The sequence below is a fragment of the Eublepharis macularius genome, chromosome 14 (genome assembly GCF_028583425.1).
Source record: "Eublepharis macularius isolate TG4126 chromosome 14, MPM_Emac_v1.0, whole genome shotgun sequence".
NCBI lineage: Eukaryota > Metazoa > Chordata > Lepidosauria > Squamata > Eublepharidae > Eublepharis > Eublepharis macularius.
Genome location: NC_072803.1, coordinates 70,880,817 through 70,896,876, shown reverse-complemented (window position 1 = coordinate 70,896,876; position 16,060 = coordinate 70,880,817). Strand labels below are relative to the sequence as shown.

Here is a 16,060-nt window from a genome sequence, read left to right as displayed (position 1 = left end):
TTGCCATAAGTCAGCTATGACTTAAAAGCCCCCTCCACCACCACCTCCAATAATAATAATACTCAGAACCTGACTAAAGTCTAGTTAGTGGAGCTTATTCCCAGGAAACCCGTAGGATTGCACTATGGGTAACTTTAATTATTGTCCCATGTCTGTGTTGAGTCACAGTGCAGGAAGAGATAAAGGGACACTTACCTATCTTTCAGCATCCAGTAAGGGTATGCAACAAAAAACCCTGGGGAAATCCGGATCTGGGTTTCAGGGATCCCAAAAAATCTGGGGTTCCTGAAATCTGGGAAAGATTCTCTGATCTGGTTAAAACAGATCAGAGAATCCTGGATTTATTTGGCGATTATTCCTTATGGGGAAAACTATCTTGGGGCTAACTGGGCGCCTGGGGGGCATTTTTCAAGAAAACTCCACCAAATTTGCAGGGAACCCACTCCTGGCTATCCTCTGAACAGCCCCAAAGTTTTGGGAAAATTGAACAGTGAGGTCCAATTATTTGGGCTCCTAAAGAAGGTCCCCCCAGTCACTCTTCATTGCTTCCTATGGGGAAAACCTTTCCAAGCAGGCTCTCAGGCAGAAGCACACAGGGGCAAGGCTGCCAGTGGCCCAAGGCACGCTCCCCAATGCAGCCTCAACCCAAAGAAAGCCCAACAGAACCAAACTGAACTCCCCCCCAAACCCAAGTGCCCCCTGGACAAGCTGTCCAGTGACTCTCTATTGTTTCTTATGGGGAGAAGCATTTCCAAGCAGGCTTTCAGGTGGAAACACACAAAGGCAAGGCTGCCAGTCACTAAAGCCATACCTCCAAATGCAAGAGGAAACTCAACACAACCAAACTGAAGAAAGGGTGTGGATGGAAGCCCCCATGAACCAAAGTGAATCAAGAGGACCGACATCAAACCAGAGACTCTTGTCAAAACAGAGAATTCCACCCAATCCAAACTGAAGCAAAGGACACTGTTGCAACTTAGCCCAACAGAGCCAGTGTCACTCACTGAAGCCAAGCAGCCAAGGAGAGCAGATTGGCCGCTTACTCCCTGCTCCCTGCCTCACTCCCCCTTCCCCTTCCCCTCTTGGAAAAATGCAGAACCATCTCATGAGGGATTTCCCAGATTTACTCGGATTTCTTTGGGGGGCTGGTCCGAGTTCCCAGATTGGATCCAGGATTCTTTGATTGGATTCAGGAAAGGTAGATTTAGAGGGATTGGCAAAAATTCAGGTTTTTTCCTGTCCTGGTCACCGGGTCTTCCAGGTCTGGCTCCTTACTGCGGCCAGAACCCCTTGGTTCCCCTTTCCCTGACCACTTTGTCTTCCCTCTTTCCTCCTCTCCCTCTCAGGTACTGCCACGACCCTTCCCAACGACTTGCACTACCCCGTCCCCTCCTTTCCGTGACGGCAGGGAGGTGGTTGATGTCAGCAGCTGCTGATGGATCAAGGTCTTCCCGTTCCTGTCCCTCTTTCCCCCTTGACAATTTCATGGCCCCTGTTTCTCCCTCTCCCTCTGTGGAACCACACCAACCCTTAGGGGACTTCTCCTGTCTGTCCTGTCCATCCCGTCCTTTCCGCGAATGCAGGAACGTGGTTGGTGTCTGCCGGTGCCGCCTGAACAACAGGGCCAGCTCAGCTGCTGTTGTGCATATGTTAGTGCAACACAGTGCCCCCTGTCCATGGCACCAGCTCTCCCCTCTGACCAAGGGGAATCAGTCCTGCCACGACTCATATGACATATCCTTTCCATGAAGGCAGAATGGTGGGTCATCTTGGAGGCAGCCTCTGCTTTGACGCTGGAGGGGCATCCAATGCTCCATGCATGACCAGCTGATGTGCTTTGTCCAGACTCTACACCACGTGAGGTGTGGACAACACTGTTGGCCCTGATGCCATGAAGTAGACCATCTGGTGAACGTATATCGGTGTCTGACCTGCCAGGTTGTGTGTTTGTGTGTACGAGGCCTACACATATACTAACTTGTCTTGCTGGAGGGTTTTCTTAGCAGATTAGAAAACCTTAGGGGGAAGTGACCATGTCCTTCTTGAATTCCAGTTGCTATGGGGAGCCAAGGAAGTTCATAGCCAGACTCGTAGGTTAGATTTTTGTAGGGCCAACTTCGATGAACTCAGAGGCTTGATGAGAGTCATTCCGTGGGGGAGTGTGCTGGAAGGGAAAGGAGCGAGTGAAGGGTGGGCCATTCTCAAACACGAGCTTTTGCAAGCTCAGGCCCTCACTATCCCAGCAAGACAGAAACATGATAAGGGCTCCAAAAAACCGGTGTGGATGCACAGAGAGCTCCAGAATAAGCCAAGGGAGAAAAAGGAAATGTTCAGGAAATGAAGAGAAGGACAGACCTCTAAAGAGGAGTATATGAGGGTTATTAGGTACTGCAGATCAGCCATCAGAGAGGCCAAAGCTCAGTATGAGCTGGGTCTGGCCAGGGGGGCTCGCTACAATAAGAAACACTTCTACAGATATGTGAGAAGCAAACGCAAGGTAAAAGAGGCAATTGGACCGCTGTTGGGAGTAGATGGAGAAACTCTGATGCAGGATTCGGTTTTGTTTTCCCGACCATGTCGGACGCTCCTCTCCGCAGGTCCGGGAGGAAGCGGCCGAGCAGCCTGACCGGGTGGTTGACCTGCGAGGGTTAACCCCCAGGACTCCCAGGTAGGGGGTCAGGGTCCGGAGCACTGCGGGAAGAGCCCCCTGAAGTCGATCCAGGGGGTAAATAGCCCGTCTGCTCCTATGGAGGCCGGCAGACTTGCACAACACATCGCGTGCTGCCGGGCCATGTAGAACGGCAACAAACAGATTTAAGGTGAAAACCTGTAAGTAAGCGGATCCCTTCTGTTACTTTAAGCATATGCGAAGGATTGGTGGGAGTTGAAGCTTAAGAAGGTTCAGATATCTTCCCCTTCATTGAGTTTTGGAACTTAGTTGGCGGACTCCTCCCCCCCCCTAAGATGGCGACGAAAAAGCAAAGCCCTGCTGTGGGCAAATCGGTTTTGGCTGCATTACAAGGGAAGGGAGAGACTCTTGAAGAGGTGGTTAAACGGTCGGTCATTGAAGCTATGAAGCCCTTTGTTGATAGGCTAAATGAAATCGGACAAAGGGTTGGTTCAGTTGAAAATGAAGCGAAAACCACTAAAGATGTAGCGCGTGAGGCAGAGAAATCTACTCGTGAAAATGCAACACTCACGAGAGCTACAAACAAAGAAGTAAAGCTTTTGGAGAATCAACTGATAGGACTACAAGTGGATCGTGCTCAGACGGTATTGCATTTACAGACTGTGAAGGAGGAGGAAAGTGAAAATTTAAAGGATCTGGTGTCGGAACTTTTGGCGTCATTCACAAAGGCAACTAAAGAAGAGTTAAAAAGCGATATTCTGGAAGTCTGTCGGACATCTTCAAAATATGCAACGAAGCGTCAGCTGCCTTGCTTGATTATTATTGACTTTTCATCTAAGAAGACTCGGGACACCATTTTATATAATTCGACTAACGTGGACTTGGACTTTCTTGGCAACAAGGTTAAGATATTGAAGGACATTCCATTTCTAGCTCAGAAAAGAAGATTCAAATACAAAAGGTTTGCAGCTCTTCTGAGAAAGCATGATATAAAATACAAATGGTTATTTCCGGAAGGTATCTGGTTTAGATATAAAGATCAAGCCTACAAGATAATATCGGAAGTACAGCTGAGGGATTTTGTGCTTAATCATCAAGAGTTCGAGCAAGAAGAAGATCCAGAATCTGAAGGGGGGAGTGGGGAGGAGGGAGTGAGCGCAGCTATTGTAGCTGTTCAAAGAGAACTGAGACCGAGACGGGGGGGGGGAGAGAAGACCTGATCCTGACTGTAGTTCGTATCTTATAAGATCTACCAATCTAATACCATATTAGAAAGTTTAACTTTAAATAATTGTATTATGAAGGGAATTCAATACTTGTGGTTGTAGTCTGTGTTCTTATGTTGTTTCTTCCCTCCCCCCTTGTTTCTTTTTTCCTTTTTCTGTTTGTACTTTGTAGTTTTGTAGTTTTTATGTTAGTAATTAAAAAAAGAGAGAGCGAGAGAAACTCTGATGCAGGACAGAGAAAAAGCAGACAGGCTTAATGACTTTTTTGCCTCTGTTTTCTCCCTGAAGAACTCAGGCACATCTAGAGATAGTAGAAAATGTGGCAGGACACCTGAGTGGCTAATTGACATTGACAGAGAGGTAGTGGAGAGGCATCTGGCTGCACTGGATGAATACAAATCCCCTGGGCCGGATGGGGTGCACCCAAGAGTGCTGAAAGAACTTTCCAGAGAACTTGCAGAACCCCTGTCCATCATCTTCAAGGCCTCCTGGAGGACTGGGGATGTGCCACAAGATTGGAGAAGAGCGAATGTTATCCCAATCTTTAAGAAAGGGAGGAAGGATGACCCGGGAAACTACAGGCCGGTCAATCTGACGTCTGTTGCTGGGAAGATATTAGAGCAGTTTTTAAAGGGATCAATCTGTAAGCATCTGAAGGACCACTCAGTGATCCGGGGAAGTCAGCATGGTTTTGTTCCTAACAGATCCTGCCAGACCAACCTGGTTTCCTTCTTTGATCAAGTGACCAGCTTACTGGATCGGGGGAACTCTGTTGACGTGATTTATCTGGATTTCAGTAAAGCTTTTGATAAGGTCCCCCATGACATTCTGATGGGCAAACTGGAAGACTGTGGAGTAGACTATAGGACAGTTTGGTGGATAGGGAACTGTTTGGAGGACCGCACTCAAAGAGTGGTGGTCAACGGCGTTTCATCAGATTGGAGGGAGGTGTCCAGTGGGGTGCCGCAGGGCTCGGTTTTGGGCCCAGTACTTTTCAATATTTTTATCAATGATCTGGATGAAGGAGTGGAAGGGCTGCTCATTAAATTTGCTGATGATACCAAATTGGGAGGGGTAGCAAACACCCAAGAAGATAGAATTAAAATTCAACAAGACCTGAATACTCTGGAGAAGTGGGCAGCTGTGAATAGGATGCAATTCAACAAAGACAAGTGCACAGTATTACATCTGGGCCACAAAAATGAGAAGCACAAATACTGGATGGGGGATACACTTCTGGGCAGTAGTATATGTGAAAGGGATCTTGGGGTAAGAGTGGACTGTAAACTGAATATGAGCAGTCAGTGTGATGCAGTGGCAAAAAAGGCTAATTCAATCCTGGGTTGTATCAAAGGGGCCATAGCGTCGAAATCGCAGGAGGTCATAGCCTCTCTCTATACTGCCTTGGTCAGACCACACCTGAAGTACTGTGTGCAGTTCTGGAGGCCTCACTTCAAAAAGGATGTGGCCAAAATCGAGAGGGTGCAGAGGAGAGCGACAAGAATGATCAGGGGTCTGGAGACTGAGCCCTATGAGGAAAGGCTGAGGGCCTTGGGAATGTTTAGTTTGGAGAAGAGGAGGTTGAGGGGGACATGATTGCTCTCTTTAAATATTTGAAAGGCTGTCATTTGGAGGAGGGCAAAGAGCTGTTCCAGTTGGCAGCAGGGTAGGACGCGAAGCAATGGGCTAAAACTACATGCACAAAGGTACCAGCTGGATATTCGGAAAAACTTTTTCACGGTCAGAGTAGTTCAAAAGTGGAATCAGCTGCCTAGGGAGGTGGTGAGTTCCCCTTCACTGGCAGTTTTCAAGAAGAGGCTGGATGAATACTTGTCAGAGATGCTTTAGGCTGATCCTGCACTGGGCAGGGGGTTGGACTAGATGGTCTGTATGGCCCCTTCCAACTTTATCATTCTATGATTCAGATTGCGGTTGGGTCATTTTGGTCTGCGGTGGCCAACAACATCACCCACTTTTTATACCTTCTGGAAGGTACCCTCTGGGAGGCCTTGCAGGTGGGCACATAGAGGGTCCCGTCAGCCAGCGGCCACACCCCCGCCCCCAAGAGGGGAGGCGGCCCACCATTGCCTCCTTGAGCTCACCAGGCCCGGCGGCCACAGACATCAACCACCTTGCTGCATGAGTTGGAAAGTAGCCTCCAACCCGGAGTCCTGGCAGGCGGGCACATGGGGGGTGCTGCCAACCAGCAGCCAGACCCCCACCCCTGAGAGGGGAGGCAGCCTGCCACCACCTCACCAAGCCTGCCAGGCCCGGCAGCCACAGACATCAACCACCTTGCTGCATGAGTTGGAAAGTAGCCTCCAACCCGGAGTCCTGGCAGGCGGGCACATGGGGGGTGCTGCCAACCAGCAGCCAGACCCCCACCCCTGAGAGGGGAGGCAGCCTGCCACCACCTCACCAAGCCTGCCAGGCCCGGCAGCCACAGACATCAACCACCTTCCTGCATAAGCAGAAAAGTTGTCTCCAACATGGAGGGCTGGTGGCCAGGCACATGGGGGGGTGCCACCAGCCAGCAACCAGACCCCTCACCCACGAGAGGGGAGGTGGCCTGCCACCGCTTCCTCAAGCCCACCAGGCTTGGCAGCCGCAGACAGCCACTTTGCTGCGTGAGCAGAAAAGTTGCCTCCGAGCTGGGAGCCTGGCAGGCAGGCACATGTGGGGTGCCGCCAGCCAGCAGCCAGACCTCCTGCCCCCAAGAGGGGAGGCGGCCCACCACCACCTCCCCAAGCCACCAGGCCCGGCGGCTGCAGCATTCAACCACCTTGCTGCATGAGCGGAAAAGTAGCCTCCAACACGGAGGCCTGGCGAGCAGGCACATGGGAGGTGCTGCTGGTCAGTGGCCAGCCCCCCCACCCCCAAGAGGGGAGGTGGCCCGCCACCGCCTCCCCAAGCCCACCAGGTCTGGTGGCCGCAGACGACAACCACTTTGCCGCGTGAGCAGAAAAGTTGCCACTGACCTAGAGGCCTTGTGGGCAGGCACATGGGGGGTGCCACCAGCCAGTGGCCAGACCCCCCCACCCCCAACAGGGGAGGCAGCCCACCACCACCTCCCTGAGCCCCCCAGGCCTTGCGGCCGCAGACATCAACCACCTTGCTGTGTGAGCTGAAAATTTGCTTCCGACCTGGAGGCCTGGTGGGCAGCCTCCATGAGAGGGGAGGCAGCCCACCGCCTCCCCAAGTCCACAAGGCCCAATGGCCGCAGACATCAACCACCTTGCTGACCCTCCGGAAGGTATCCTCCGGAAGGCCTGGCAGACAGACACATGGGGGTGCCGCTGGCCAGCAGCCAGGCCCCTCGCCCATGAGAGGGGAGGCAGCTCACCACCACCTCCCCGAGCCCACCAGGCCCGGCGTCCGCAGGTATCAACCACCTTGCTGACCCTCTGGAAGGTTCCCTCTGGGAGGCCTGGCGGGCGGGCACATGGGGGGTGCCACCGGCCAGTGGCCAGACCCCTCACCCACGAGATGGGAGGTGGCCCACCACTGCCTCCCACCAGGCCACCAGGTCCGGTGGCTGCAGACATCAACCACCTTGCTGACCCTCCGGAAGGTACCCTCTGGGAGGCCTGGTGAGCACATGGGTGTGCCACTGGCGAGCAGCAAGACCCCCCCCAAGAGGGGAGGCAGCCCGCCTTCAGGTCCACTGTACAGGGCCAAAGTGAACTTGAGAGGGTGGCTCCATTTGTATTGAATGGGAGTTTCCGGGGGGTGTCAAATTTGGGAATGTATACTGCAATCTTTACCAAACTTGGGTGATGGCTGGAGAAGAGCCTGCTGCACATTCCCTGTGAATATGGGCTCTCTAAGTGCTAAACTGGCCATTCTGGTGCCGACGGACAACAAACAGCGAACATGTTCGTTAACAGGACATGTTCGTTTCCGTTTGTTTGTTCGTGTTCGTCATCGACTATGAACAACGAACAGCCTGTTCGATTTATTTTTCCTGTTCGTGGCCATGTCTAGTTAGAACTCCTCTTCTGATTCAACATAACTTTCACATTAGTTTCCCCTCTTATTGAGCTGTGACCCTATGCAGTGCCTACCCACATAGTACTTCTGTAGGGATGCTGACTGTATGGCTGAGATCCAGGAGCCTCCTGTAGTCCAGCTGCCCACATGGATGCATCTCATCCCTTTTTCATACTATCCTAGTGTTCAGTTTGATAGTAATGCCATGTACATCATGCACACACCACTGTCCTTGTGTAAAGACAACAGAAAGTGCAGGTGAGGTGCATGATTTCAGCAGCAAGCTGCTAGCGAGGATCAGCCCTGTGAGGACATCTTTTTAAATGCCTACAGAGCTGACTGTGCAGCAACACAATGAACATGAATCAGTCCCATTGTTGGGTTTTTCTGTATTATTTTCTTTCCCCTTCAAAGCTGTGGAGACATTTGGCATTTTATGACTGCCATGGTTCATTTGTCTGATATTTTCTGTAAACTGTATCAGATAACCATTTAAATCATTTATCATATACAGAACGTCATTAACATGCATATCAATAATCCTTTTTGTCTAGCTTCTGAAAGCAATCTGCTAAACAAGCGTCTGAAGCTTGACTACGAAGAAATCACCCCATGCCTCAAAGAAGTAACATTGGTCTGGGAAAAAATGTTGAGTGTGCCAGGAAGATCAAAGATAAAGTTTGACATGGAAAAAATACATTTTGCTATTGGAAAAGGTGAGCATATTTAGGGAGTGTGTGTGTGGTTGTTAAGAAGGAAACTATCAGAACATTAGTTTAAGTAACCAGGCTAGTTGGCTTTATCAATCTGGCTGTCTTTCATAGGTCAATGACAACTTCTATTTACAATGTCCTCTAAACAGGCTTATGGGATATGGAGGGTCTTGTAGACATAGAGGAGCTGATTTTTAATTATGCAGGATCTCACTGAGTAAATTAAAACAGGATCAGTTCTGGATTTTATTGACTCTTGAATTAGTCCACACTGTGCTTTTAGAATCTGCATGGGCTGACAATGTACCATTTTGGATGGAGGTAACTAGAGGTGTGCAGGGGTTTCCTGCTTCGGCTGCCTACTTCAGGTTTTGGTATTTAAACTGCTTTGCTATGCTCTGTAAAGATTCGGAGCACACCAAAGTGAAAGAGCCAGGGAAGCTTTGTCCTGGTCCAGCCCCCCTTGTTCCAGCTGAATGGTGGTGCTCGCTAGCCAGCTGGAGCAACAGGCAAACTCAATGCGCCCTCCACACCACTCAAGACCCCCCTCACGAGTCATCTGAAGCGCAGAAAGGACGCTTTCCCTGCCACTAGTGAGCGGCAGGGAAAGGGCCCTTTAAACTACAGGTGGCCCACAGGGGGGATTCCCCCCCCCATGGGCCAGCTGGAGCCTGCCACAGGGTTTTATAGCACCCTGAAGCTTCTCAAAGCAACCTGAATGGCTTCGGGAAGCTTTGATTCGGCATTTCCAAATTAGAGCCAGCGTGCTGGGCCCTATTCGGAAATCCCGAAGCTTTACAGATCAGGTCTGATTTGGGTATTTATCTTGAATCGGAAACCCAAATTGCATACCCCAAAAGGTAACATCCAGTGGGGGCAGTGGTAATTGAGTATCTTCAGGCAGGCTATATTGAACCTATTTATATCTTGTCAAATTTTGAAAAGAAATCTCATGGCGCCATCCCTGCCTGGAAATTCATTTTCTTTATCTCTTTCCCTACCCCTGTCCGTTGGGCACATATGCACATCACAGGTCTACACCTACCAGGACAGACCTGACCCCCAGTTTGAGAACCTAGGCTTCAAGAGATAATTTTTGCAAGATAAAGTGCAAATTCTTGTTCGAGAGAGATGGTGACTCTTCCCAGAACAGAGTATGCTGTCTTCCCCATCTCCAAAATCATTCAACTTTTTCTTTGTTTTTGTCACCTTTGACAAGGAATTCCTAAGCATCACCGGGGTGAGATATGGAAGTTTTTAGCAGATCAGTACCAGCTGAAGCATCAGTTTGCAAGTAAACAGCAACCCAAGGATACACCTTACAAAGAACTCCTAAAACAGTTAACATCGCAGCAGCACGCCATACTTATTGACCTAGGTAAGCATGCCAGTATTTTATTCTCTGAAATGGGATTCAGAATTTAAAGTTTTGTGAAGGGTGTGTGTGTGTGTGTCTGTTCTGAAGAATGTCTCGTATTTAATGTGGAGTACTACTTCAAAAAATCTGTTCTGTTGCAATTTATATATGCATTGCCCTATTTGGGAACAGTGTTCAGGGCTCATTGCATTCCGTATCTGTGATTGAGGTCTGCATGGAACCCCCTACATCTCAGTTTGGACTTTTGTGCACATTCGATTTATTCCTGATTTTCTTAGCAGTCTATTCCCAGGCACAGGAATCAGTTAGGGTGTGGGTCTTCTGCATGTCTGCTCTCCCTTTGCATTTTTATGGCTGAGTAGTTGGTTTATTTTGTTTTGTACATGCCTTAAATAATCGGGATTTTTAAGAAAGGGTGCAGTCATCAACGGCATCATCAGTGACATAACAGAACCCCCTTTTAATTTGTTTTTTGTGCATGTTTATAGCAATAGATCGATATAAAGGCCAATTTTTTTTTAAAGAACTGAAAATGAACGCATGGGGAAGTCTTTGCATGAGCAGCACCACCCCCCATACCTAAGCCCCTCCCTCGGTCCAAACTACAGAGCATTGCCCAGGCTGACCCAGAGCCAGGAAGCAGTGGCCAGAACCAGCGGGGCAAACCAGCCTCTGTTGGGACGGAGCCCAGAGCAGCAGTGACTATGTGCTTTTCAAACCACACTGCTTTTTCTGGTGCCAGAAGTGCCCCCCCTCCCCTGGACCACCCGTGCTGTTGCAATTTTTTTAAAAACCTGTTGATTTCGTATCAATAGATCGACCTAATGTAATAAAAGGTGCAGCCAGTTCTCTGAATTCCCAGCTTTTATTTTTTTAAAAAAAGTCTCTAGCCCCTCCCCTTGTGGAGAAATAAAGGAAAAGGCATATTTCCACAACAGAAGGGGCTATAGACTCACTTTTTTTTTTCTTAAATGAAAGCTGTGAATTCAGAGAACCTGCTGCACATATTATTACAATGTTAGGTTGATATATCAATATTATTGATGGTTTTAAAAGATCAAAACAAAACCAGAAATGGGGGAAATGAAAGTGGGGGGTGGAGCGGTTTAACAATGATGAATGTCCAGTCATCAAAAAGTGGATTGGAGAAGGATGAGAATGGGTGGGACCAACAGAACCAAAAGAAACATTATACATGAAGAAAAACTTGACTCAAAATCAGCTTCCAGAAAATGATTGGGCTAAAAATGGTATCAGAAGGACCTATAAAAAACCAAAAGGGGATATCAAAAAACTCTAAATGAAAACTAATGGCCAAAAAAAAAAATGCTTGCAGAACTCAGGGGGAGAAATTGAAGCAGTATGGGGCCAGAAGTGATGGGAAAAACCCACACGGAAAACTTGTTTCAAACAATAATCAAAAAGAGAAAGGGGAAAGTTAGGCTGTCATCACTACAGAGAAAAATGAATATCAACCAGGATACAGGATAGATGCTAGACAGTATAGCTGTTGGTCGAAAACCTCACAAGGGCTTGATTGAACATGACTTTTAATTAGGGGAGATACAAGGAGCTGGAGCCAGACTAAATTTTCTACTAACGCAAGGGGTGTGTTAATTTCCACCAATACTCCCTTCCTGCTGCAGACCCCAATTTGCCTAACATGCTGTTCCCGAGGGACCCTATCCCCCAAGGGCAGGATTTTGAGTTCCCTCTTAAGCAGAGCTTACCTCCAGTTCCCTCTTAAGCAGAGCTCTAGCAAAGTGCCCTCTTCTTCCCCTGCTTCTTGGTTGGACACAGCACATGGTGTCTAATATTCAAAATAGCAAACTGCAGATTTGCTGAGAGTTAAATTTTATTCCCCATCTCTCTAGTGAGAGCCAGGGCTTTTTTTGAGGGGGAACACTCTGGAACGCCATTCCAGAAGCTCTAGAATCTGCCCACATGATTCCTTTCTTCTTCGGCCCTGTGGGCTCTGCAACACCAGGTCCATTAATAATAAGACCAAAACGTTGCAAGATGTCATTGCAGTGGAAAGAGTGGACCTGGTGTGTGTGACCGAGACCTGAGTGAGGGATGGTGAGACGGTCACCTTGAAAGAGCCGGCTCTTCCCGGGTTCTCGGGCCTTCATCAGTCCCGGACGGATGGTTGGGGTGGGGGTGGGGTGGCAATACTCATTCGAGAGTCTTTCTCTTTCAGGACTCTCCCTGCTCCAAAGATTGCCAGTATTGATTGTGTTGGCCTGGCGTGGAATGCTGAGGAGACTTTGGTGATCTACTTGGTGTACTGACTGCCTAGCGCACCAGTAGCTACCCTGTCGAGCTTGTTAGAGCTGGTGTTGGGGTGGGCGTTGGATCATCCTAGACTGTTGGTCCTGGGTGATTTCAATGTCCATGTTAATGACACTGCCTCTTCTCAGGCTTTGGACCTGGTGTCTTCCATGGCAGCACTGGGACTCTCCCAATTTCTTTCAGTTCTTATGCATCAGGCAGGCCACATGCTGGATTTGATCTTTGGGGCAGGGATTCAGGTGGACCTGGACGCTATTAAAACGGTGCCATGGTCAGACCACCATGTCCTGAGGGCTCGTCTGGGTGTGCCGGCCCCCTCTTGCATGGGTGGTGAGCAGATTTATGCTTGCTCGTGGAGACTTATGGATCCAATTGGCTTCCAGAATGCCCTGTGGGATCCGATGCCCCCTGGTGGTTCACTGGATGAGCTGGTGGGGGACTGGCATGACCGTCTCTCAAAAGCCATCAACAAAATCGCTCCCCGTCGCCCTCTCCATCCCCGCGTCAGACTGGCTCCCTGGTATACAGAGGAGCTACGTCTGATGCAGGAACTGAGATGACTAGAGTGAGTGTGGCGGCGGAATCGGGGCGAAGAGGCGAGAACATCTTATAGAGCGTTTATGAAAACCTATGAGGTGGCCGTGAAGGCAACAAAGAAGGAATACTTTGCCGCCTTCATAGCGTCTGCAAGCTCACACCCGGCAAAATTGTTCCAGGTAGTTCGGTCCTTGGTTTCCCTACCGCCAGGAGACCGTCAAATTGGAAATTGAGCTATTAGCTGTGAGGCTTTTGGGAGCTTTTTTGCAGATAATATCTTGTCCTTCCATCGTGATCTGCCAGCCATGATTGATACAGTAAGGGAACTGGAGGCCCCTTGGCCATCTTCTGGCCCATTTTTGGATCACTTCATCCTGGTCTCCCGGGAGGAGGTGGACAGGATCCTGCAGCTGGTGAGGCCCACTACGTGCTCCCTGGACCCCTGCCCGTTGTGGCTGGTGAAAGCCAGTGCCGATGGGTTGGGGGCCTAATTGGAGGTTACTATTAATACATCATTGAACTCCGGGGTTTTTCCCAGGGCGCTAAAGGAAGCTGTAGTGAGGCCTCTTTTGAAAAAACCATCTTTGGACCCCACTGACCTGTCCAGTTACTGCCCAGTATCGAACCTCCCGTTCTTGGGAAAGGTGATTGAGTGGGCGGTGGGGGATCAGCTACAGGTGTTCCTGGAAGAGACCTCTGTCCTGGACCCATACCAGTCCGGGTTCTGTACAGGTCATGGGGTGGAGACAGTGTTGGTTACCCTCACAGATGATCTCCGTAGGCACCTGGATCGGGGCAGGTTGGCGCTGCTCATTTTGTTAGGCCTTTCAGCAGCGTTCGACACGGTCAACCATGAGTTGTTGGTCCACCACCTTGCCAATGTGGGGATTCGTGGGACGGCCTTGCAGTGGCTTGTCTCTTTTCTCCACAGTCGGGGACAGAGGGTGGCACTGGGGGACAGACTGTCCGCACGCCAACCATTGGAGTGTGGCGTCCCACAGGGGCCGATACTCTCCCCTGTTGTTCAGTCTTTATATGCGACCCCTCGCCCAGTTGGTGCGGAGTTTCGGACCAGGTTGTCATCAGTATTCAGATGACACCCAGTTGTATCTGTTGATGGGTGGCTGACCTGACTCTGCCCCTGACACCCTGTTGAGAGCTCTGGAGGCTGTGTCTGGGTGGGTAGAACAGAGCAGGCTGAAGTTGAATCCCGTGAAGACGGAGGTCCTGTACTTGGGCTGTGGACTGTCAGAAGCAGGGATCCTTCTCCCGATCTTTGGGTGGGGGGACCACTTGTGCCCATACCATCAGTTAGGAGTTTGGGTGTGATTCTGGATTCCTCATCTATGGAGGGCCAGATCACGGCTGTGGCTCGGGCAGCCTTTTTCCACCTTCGGCAGGCCCGGCAACTGGCACCCTACCTCTCGGCCCAGGACCTAACGACAATGATCCATGCAACAGTCACCTCCAGGTTAGACTACTGTAACTTGCTCTACGCAGGGCTGCCCTTAGGCTTGATCCAGAAACTTCAACGGGTCCAGAATGCTGCTGCATGTGTCCTAACTGGAGCTTCGTGTAGGATACACATTATGCCTGTCTTGCAGCAGCTTCACTGGCTCCCAGTAGAATTACAGATCTGGTTCAAGGTGTTGGTTTTGAGTGGGTGGATAGGGCTTTGTGTGTATGTGTGCTGCTTTGAGTTCATTTCAGGGGGTGGGGCTGTGTGTGTGTGCTGCTTTGAGTTCATTCTGCTTTCTTTTCATGGGGGTGGGTGGGGCTGTGCATGTATGTGTGTGTGTGCATGAATGTTCCTTTCATTCTTTTGTTGACTGAGGTTAACATTGTTATGGTTCCCACAGCTTTTGAATGCAAATTGGTTCTGTGTTAGTTAAATACATCAGTTACGGTTATTTGCATTAGTTAAAATATTAGTTATGGTTATTCCAGTTTTATGCTAGGAATGGATAGCTGTGTCCAAGTCACAGAAGGCTTTCATCAATATATTCATCAGCATATAGGTGTTCTTTTTTTAAAAAAATAGTTTTTATTGGTATTTGAATACAGTTCACAGGCATTAAAAAGGAGAATAACAAGTTATAAGGGGAGGGGTGGATTGAAGGAACAGGGATAAGGGAAAAGAGGGGGGGAAGGGGGGTGTCTTCATGATGATCTGCTCACAATAGCAGCTAAAATATCATTCAGTATTCTTAATAAGTACATTATAATGTTTATAATAGAGCATATAGTTCCTTTTGTATTTTGTAACATAAAAGGTTCATCCTTGTTGTTCATATTTATTATCATTCCAGCAATAGGGTAGTCTCTACCGTCCAGCAATCTCCTCTGTCTCTCATGGTCTGTATTATCTTTATCTGGGACAAACTTCAGTAACAAACACATCCATCTTAAAGAATATAGGTGTCTATATAATAATATAAACTAATATATATATTATCTAATATTATCTAGCCATTATATGAAACCTTAGAAAATTGTCTGGAGCCTTAGACAATTGCTCCATCTGTTACCAACTTTTTATATACTTTCCATATTTTCTAACCTTTACTTGAAATAGTCTTACACATTTTACATCTGTTATTTAAATATATAATAACATCCCTAGAACCTTTTAAGAAAGAATTCTCATTTACATTTAACATCTTAGTTGTTATTATCTTGGTTTTCTATCTTTTATTCCAATGGTCTGCATCCTTCTACTTTACTTTTTGAGAGTACTTAATCTGATATTCTTTTGTCTTTTCCATTCTTTACCTTAGTATACATACATTTTTCTTTTTATCATTTTATCCAAAGCATATCACAGAAGTTATTATATTCTTACATTGTTTCAACCTATATCAATGTTACCACTTTTCCATATCAAAAGGATAAAATTCTTTCAATTAATTTTCAAAATCTTTATAGATCCCAACTTTATCATATTCCATACGTATATATCTAACAGATTTTGAATCCTCAAGTTCAGATTTCCGTTGTCATCGTTCCGGCCAACTTGCTGTTTACAAGGCTGGAGGTCATGGCTCTGTACTCCCCCCCCCTTTTTTCCCCAATATGTTTTCACTTTGATTTTCAGTTTTTTTCCTTGGTAGATAAATTTTGAAGTTAATTTATTCAAATCCTTAAACAGGTACTGGTTGATGTAGCTTCGACTGGCTTGAAATTGAGATATGTAGTGTAGCAGAGCATCTTCCAACTTGTCTTCCTTTAAGTCTTCCAAAGGCTCCTCTGCCCTCTTCTTCATATCTTCTCTTTGTTTTCTGGGTCCCTTTTGTAA

At 48.2% G+C, this 16,060-nt stretch overlaps 1 protein-coding gene across 3 annotated transcripts in view; it reads left to right on the top strand.

Annotated features, from left to right (window-relative positions):
- Positions 1 to 16,060, top strand: part of TBC1D1 (TBC1 domain family member 1) — a 212,579-nt gene that overhangs the window by 166,815 nt on the left and 29,704 nt on the right. For all 3 annotated transcript variants that reach the window (XM_054997481.1, XM_054997480.1, XM_054997478.1), the window contains 2 exons: positions 8,400 to 8,561; positions 9,778 to 9,936. In XM_054997481.1, coding sequence (XP_054853456.1) covers positions 8,400 to 8,561; positions 9,778 to 9,936 — 321 coding nt within the window. The remainder of the gene's footprint in view (positions 1 to 8,399; positions 8,562 to 9,777; positions 9,937 to 16,060) is intronic.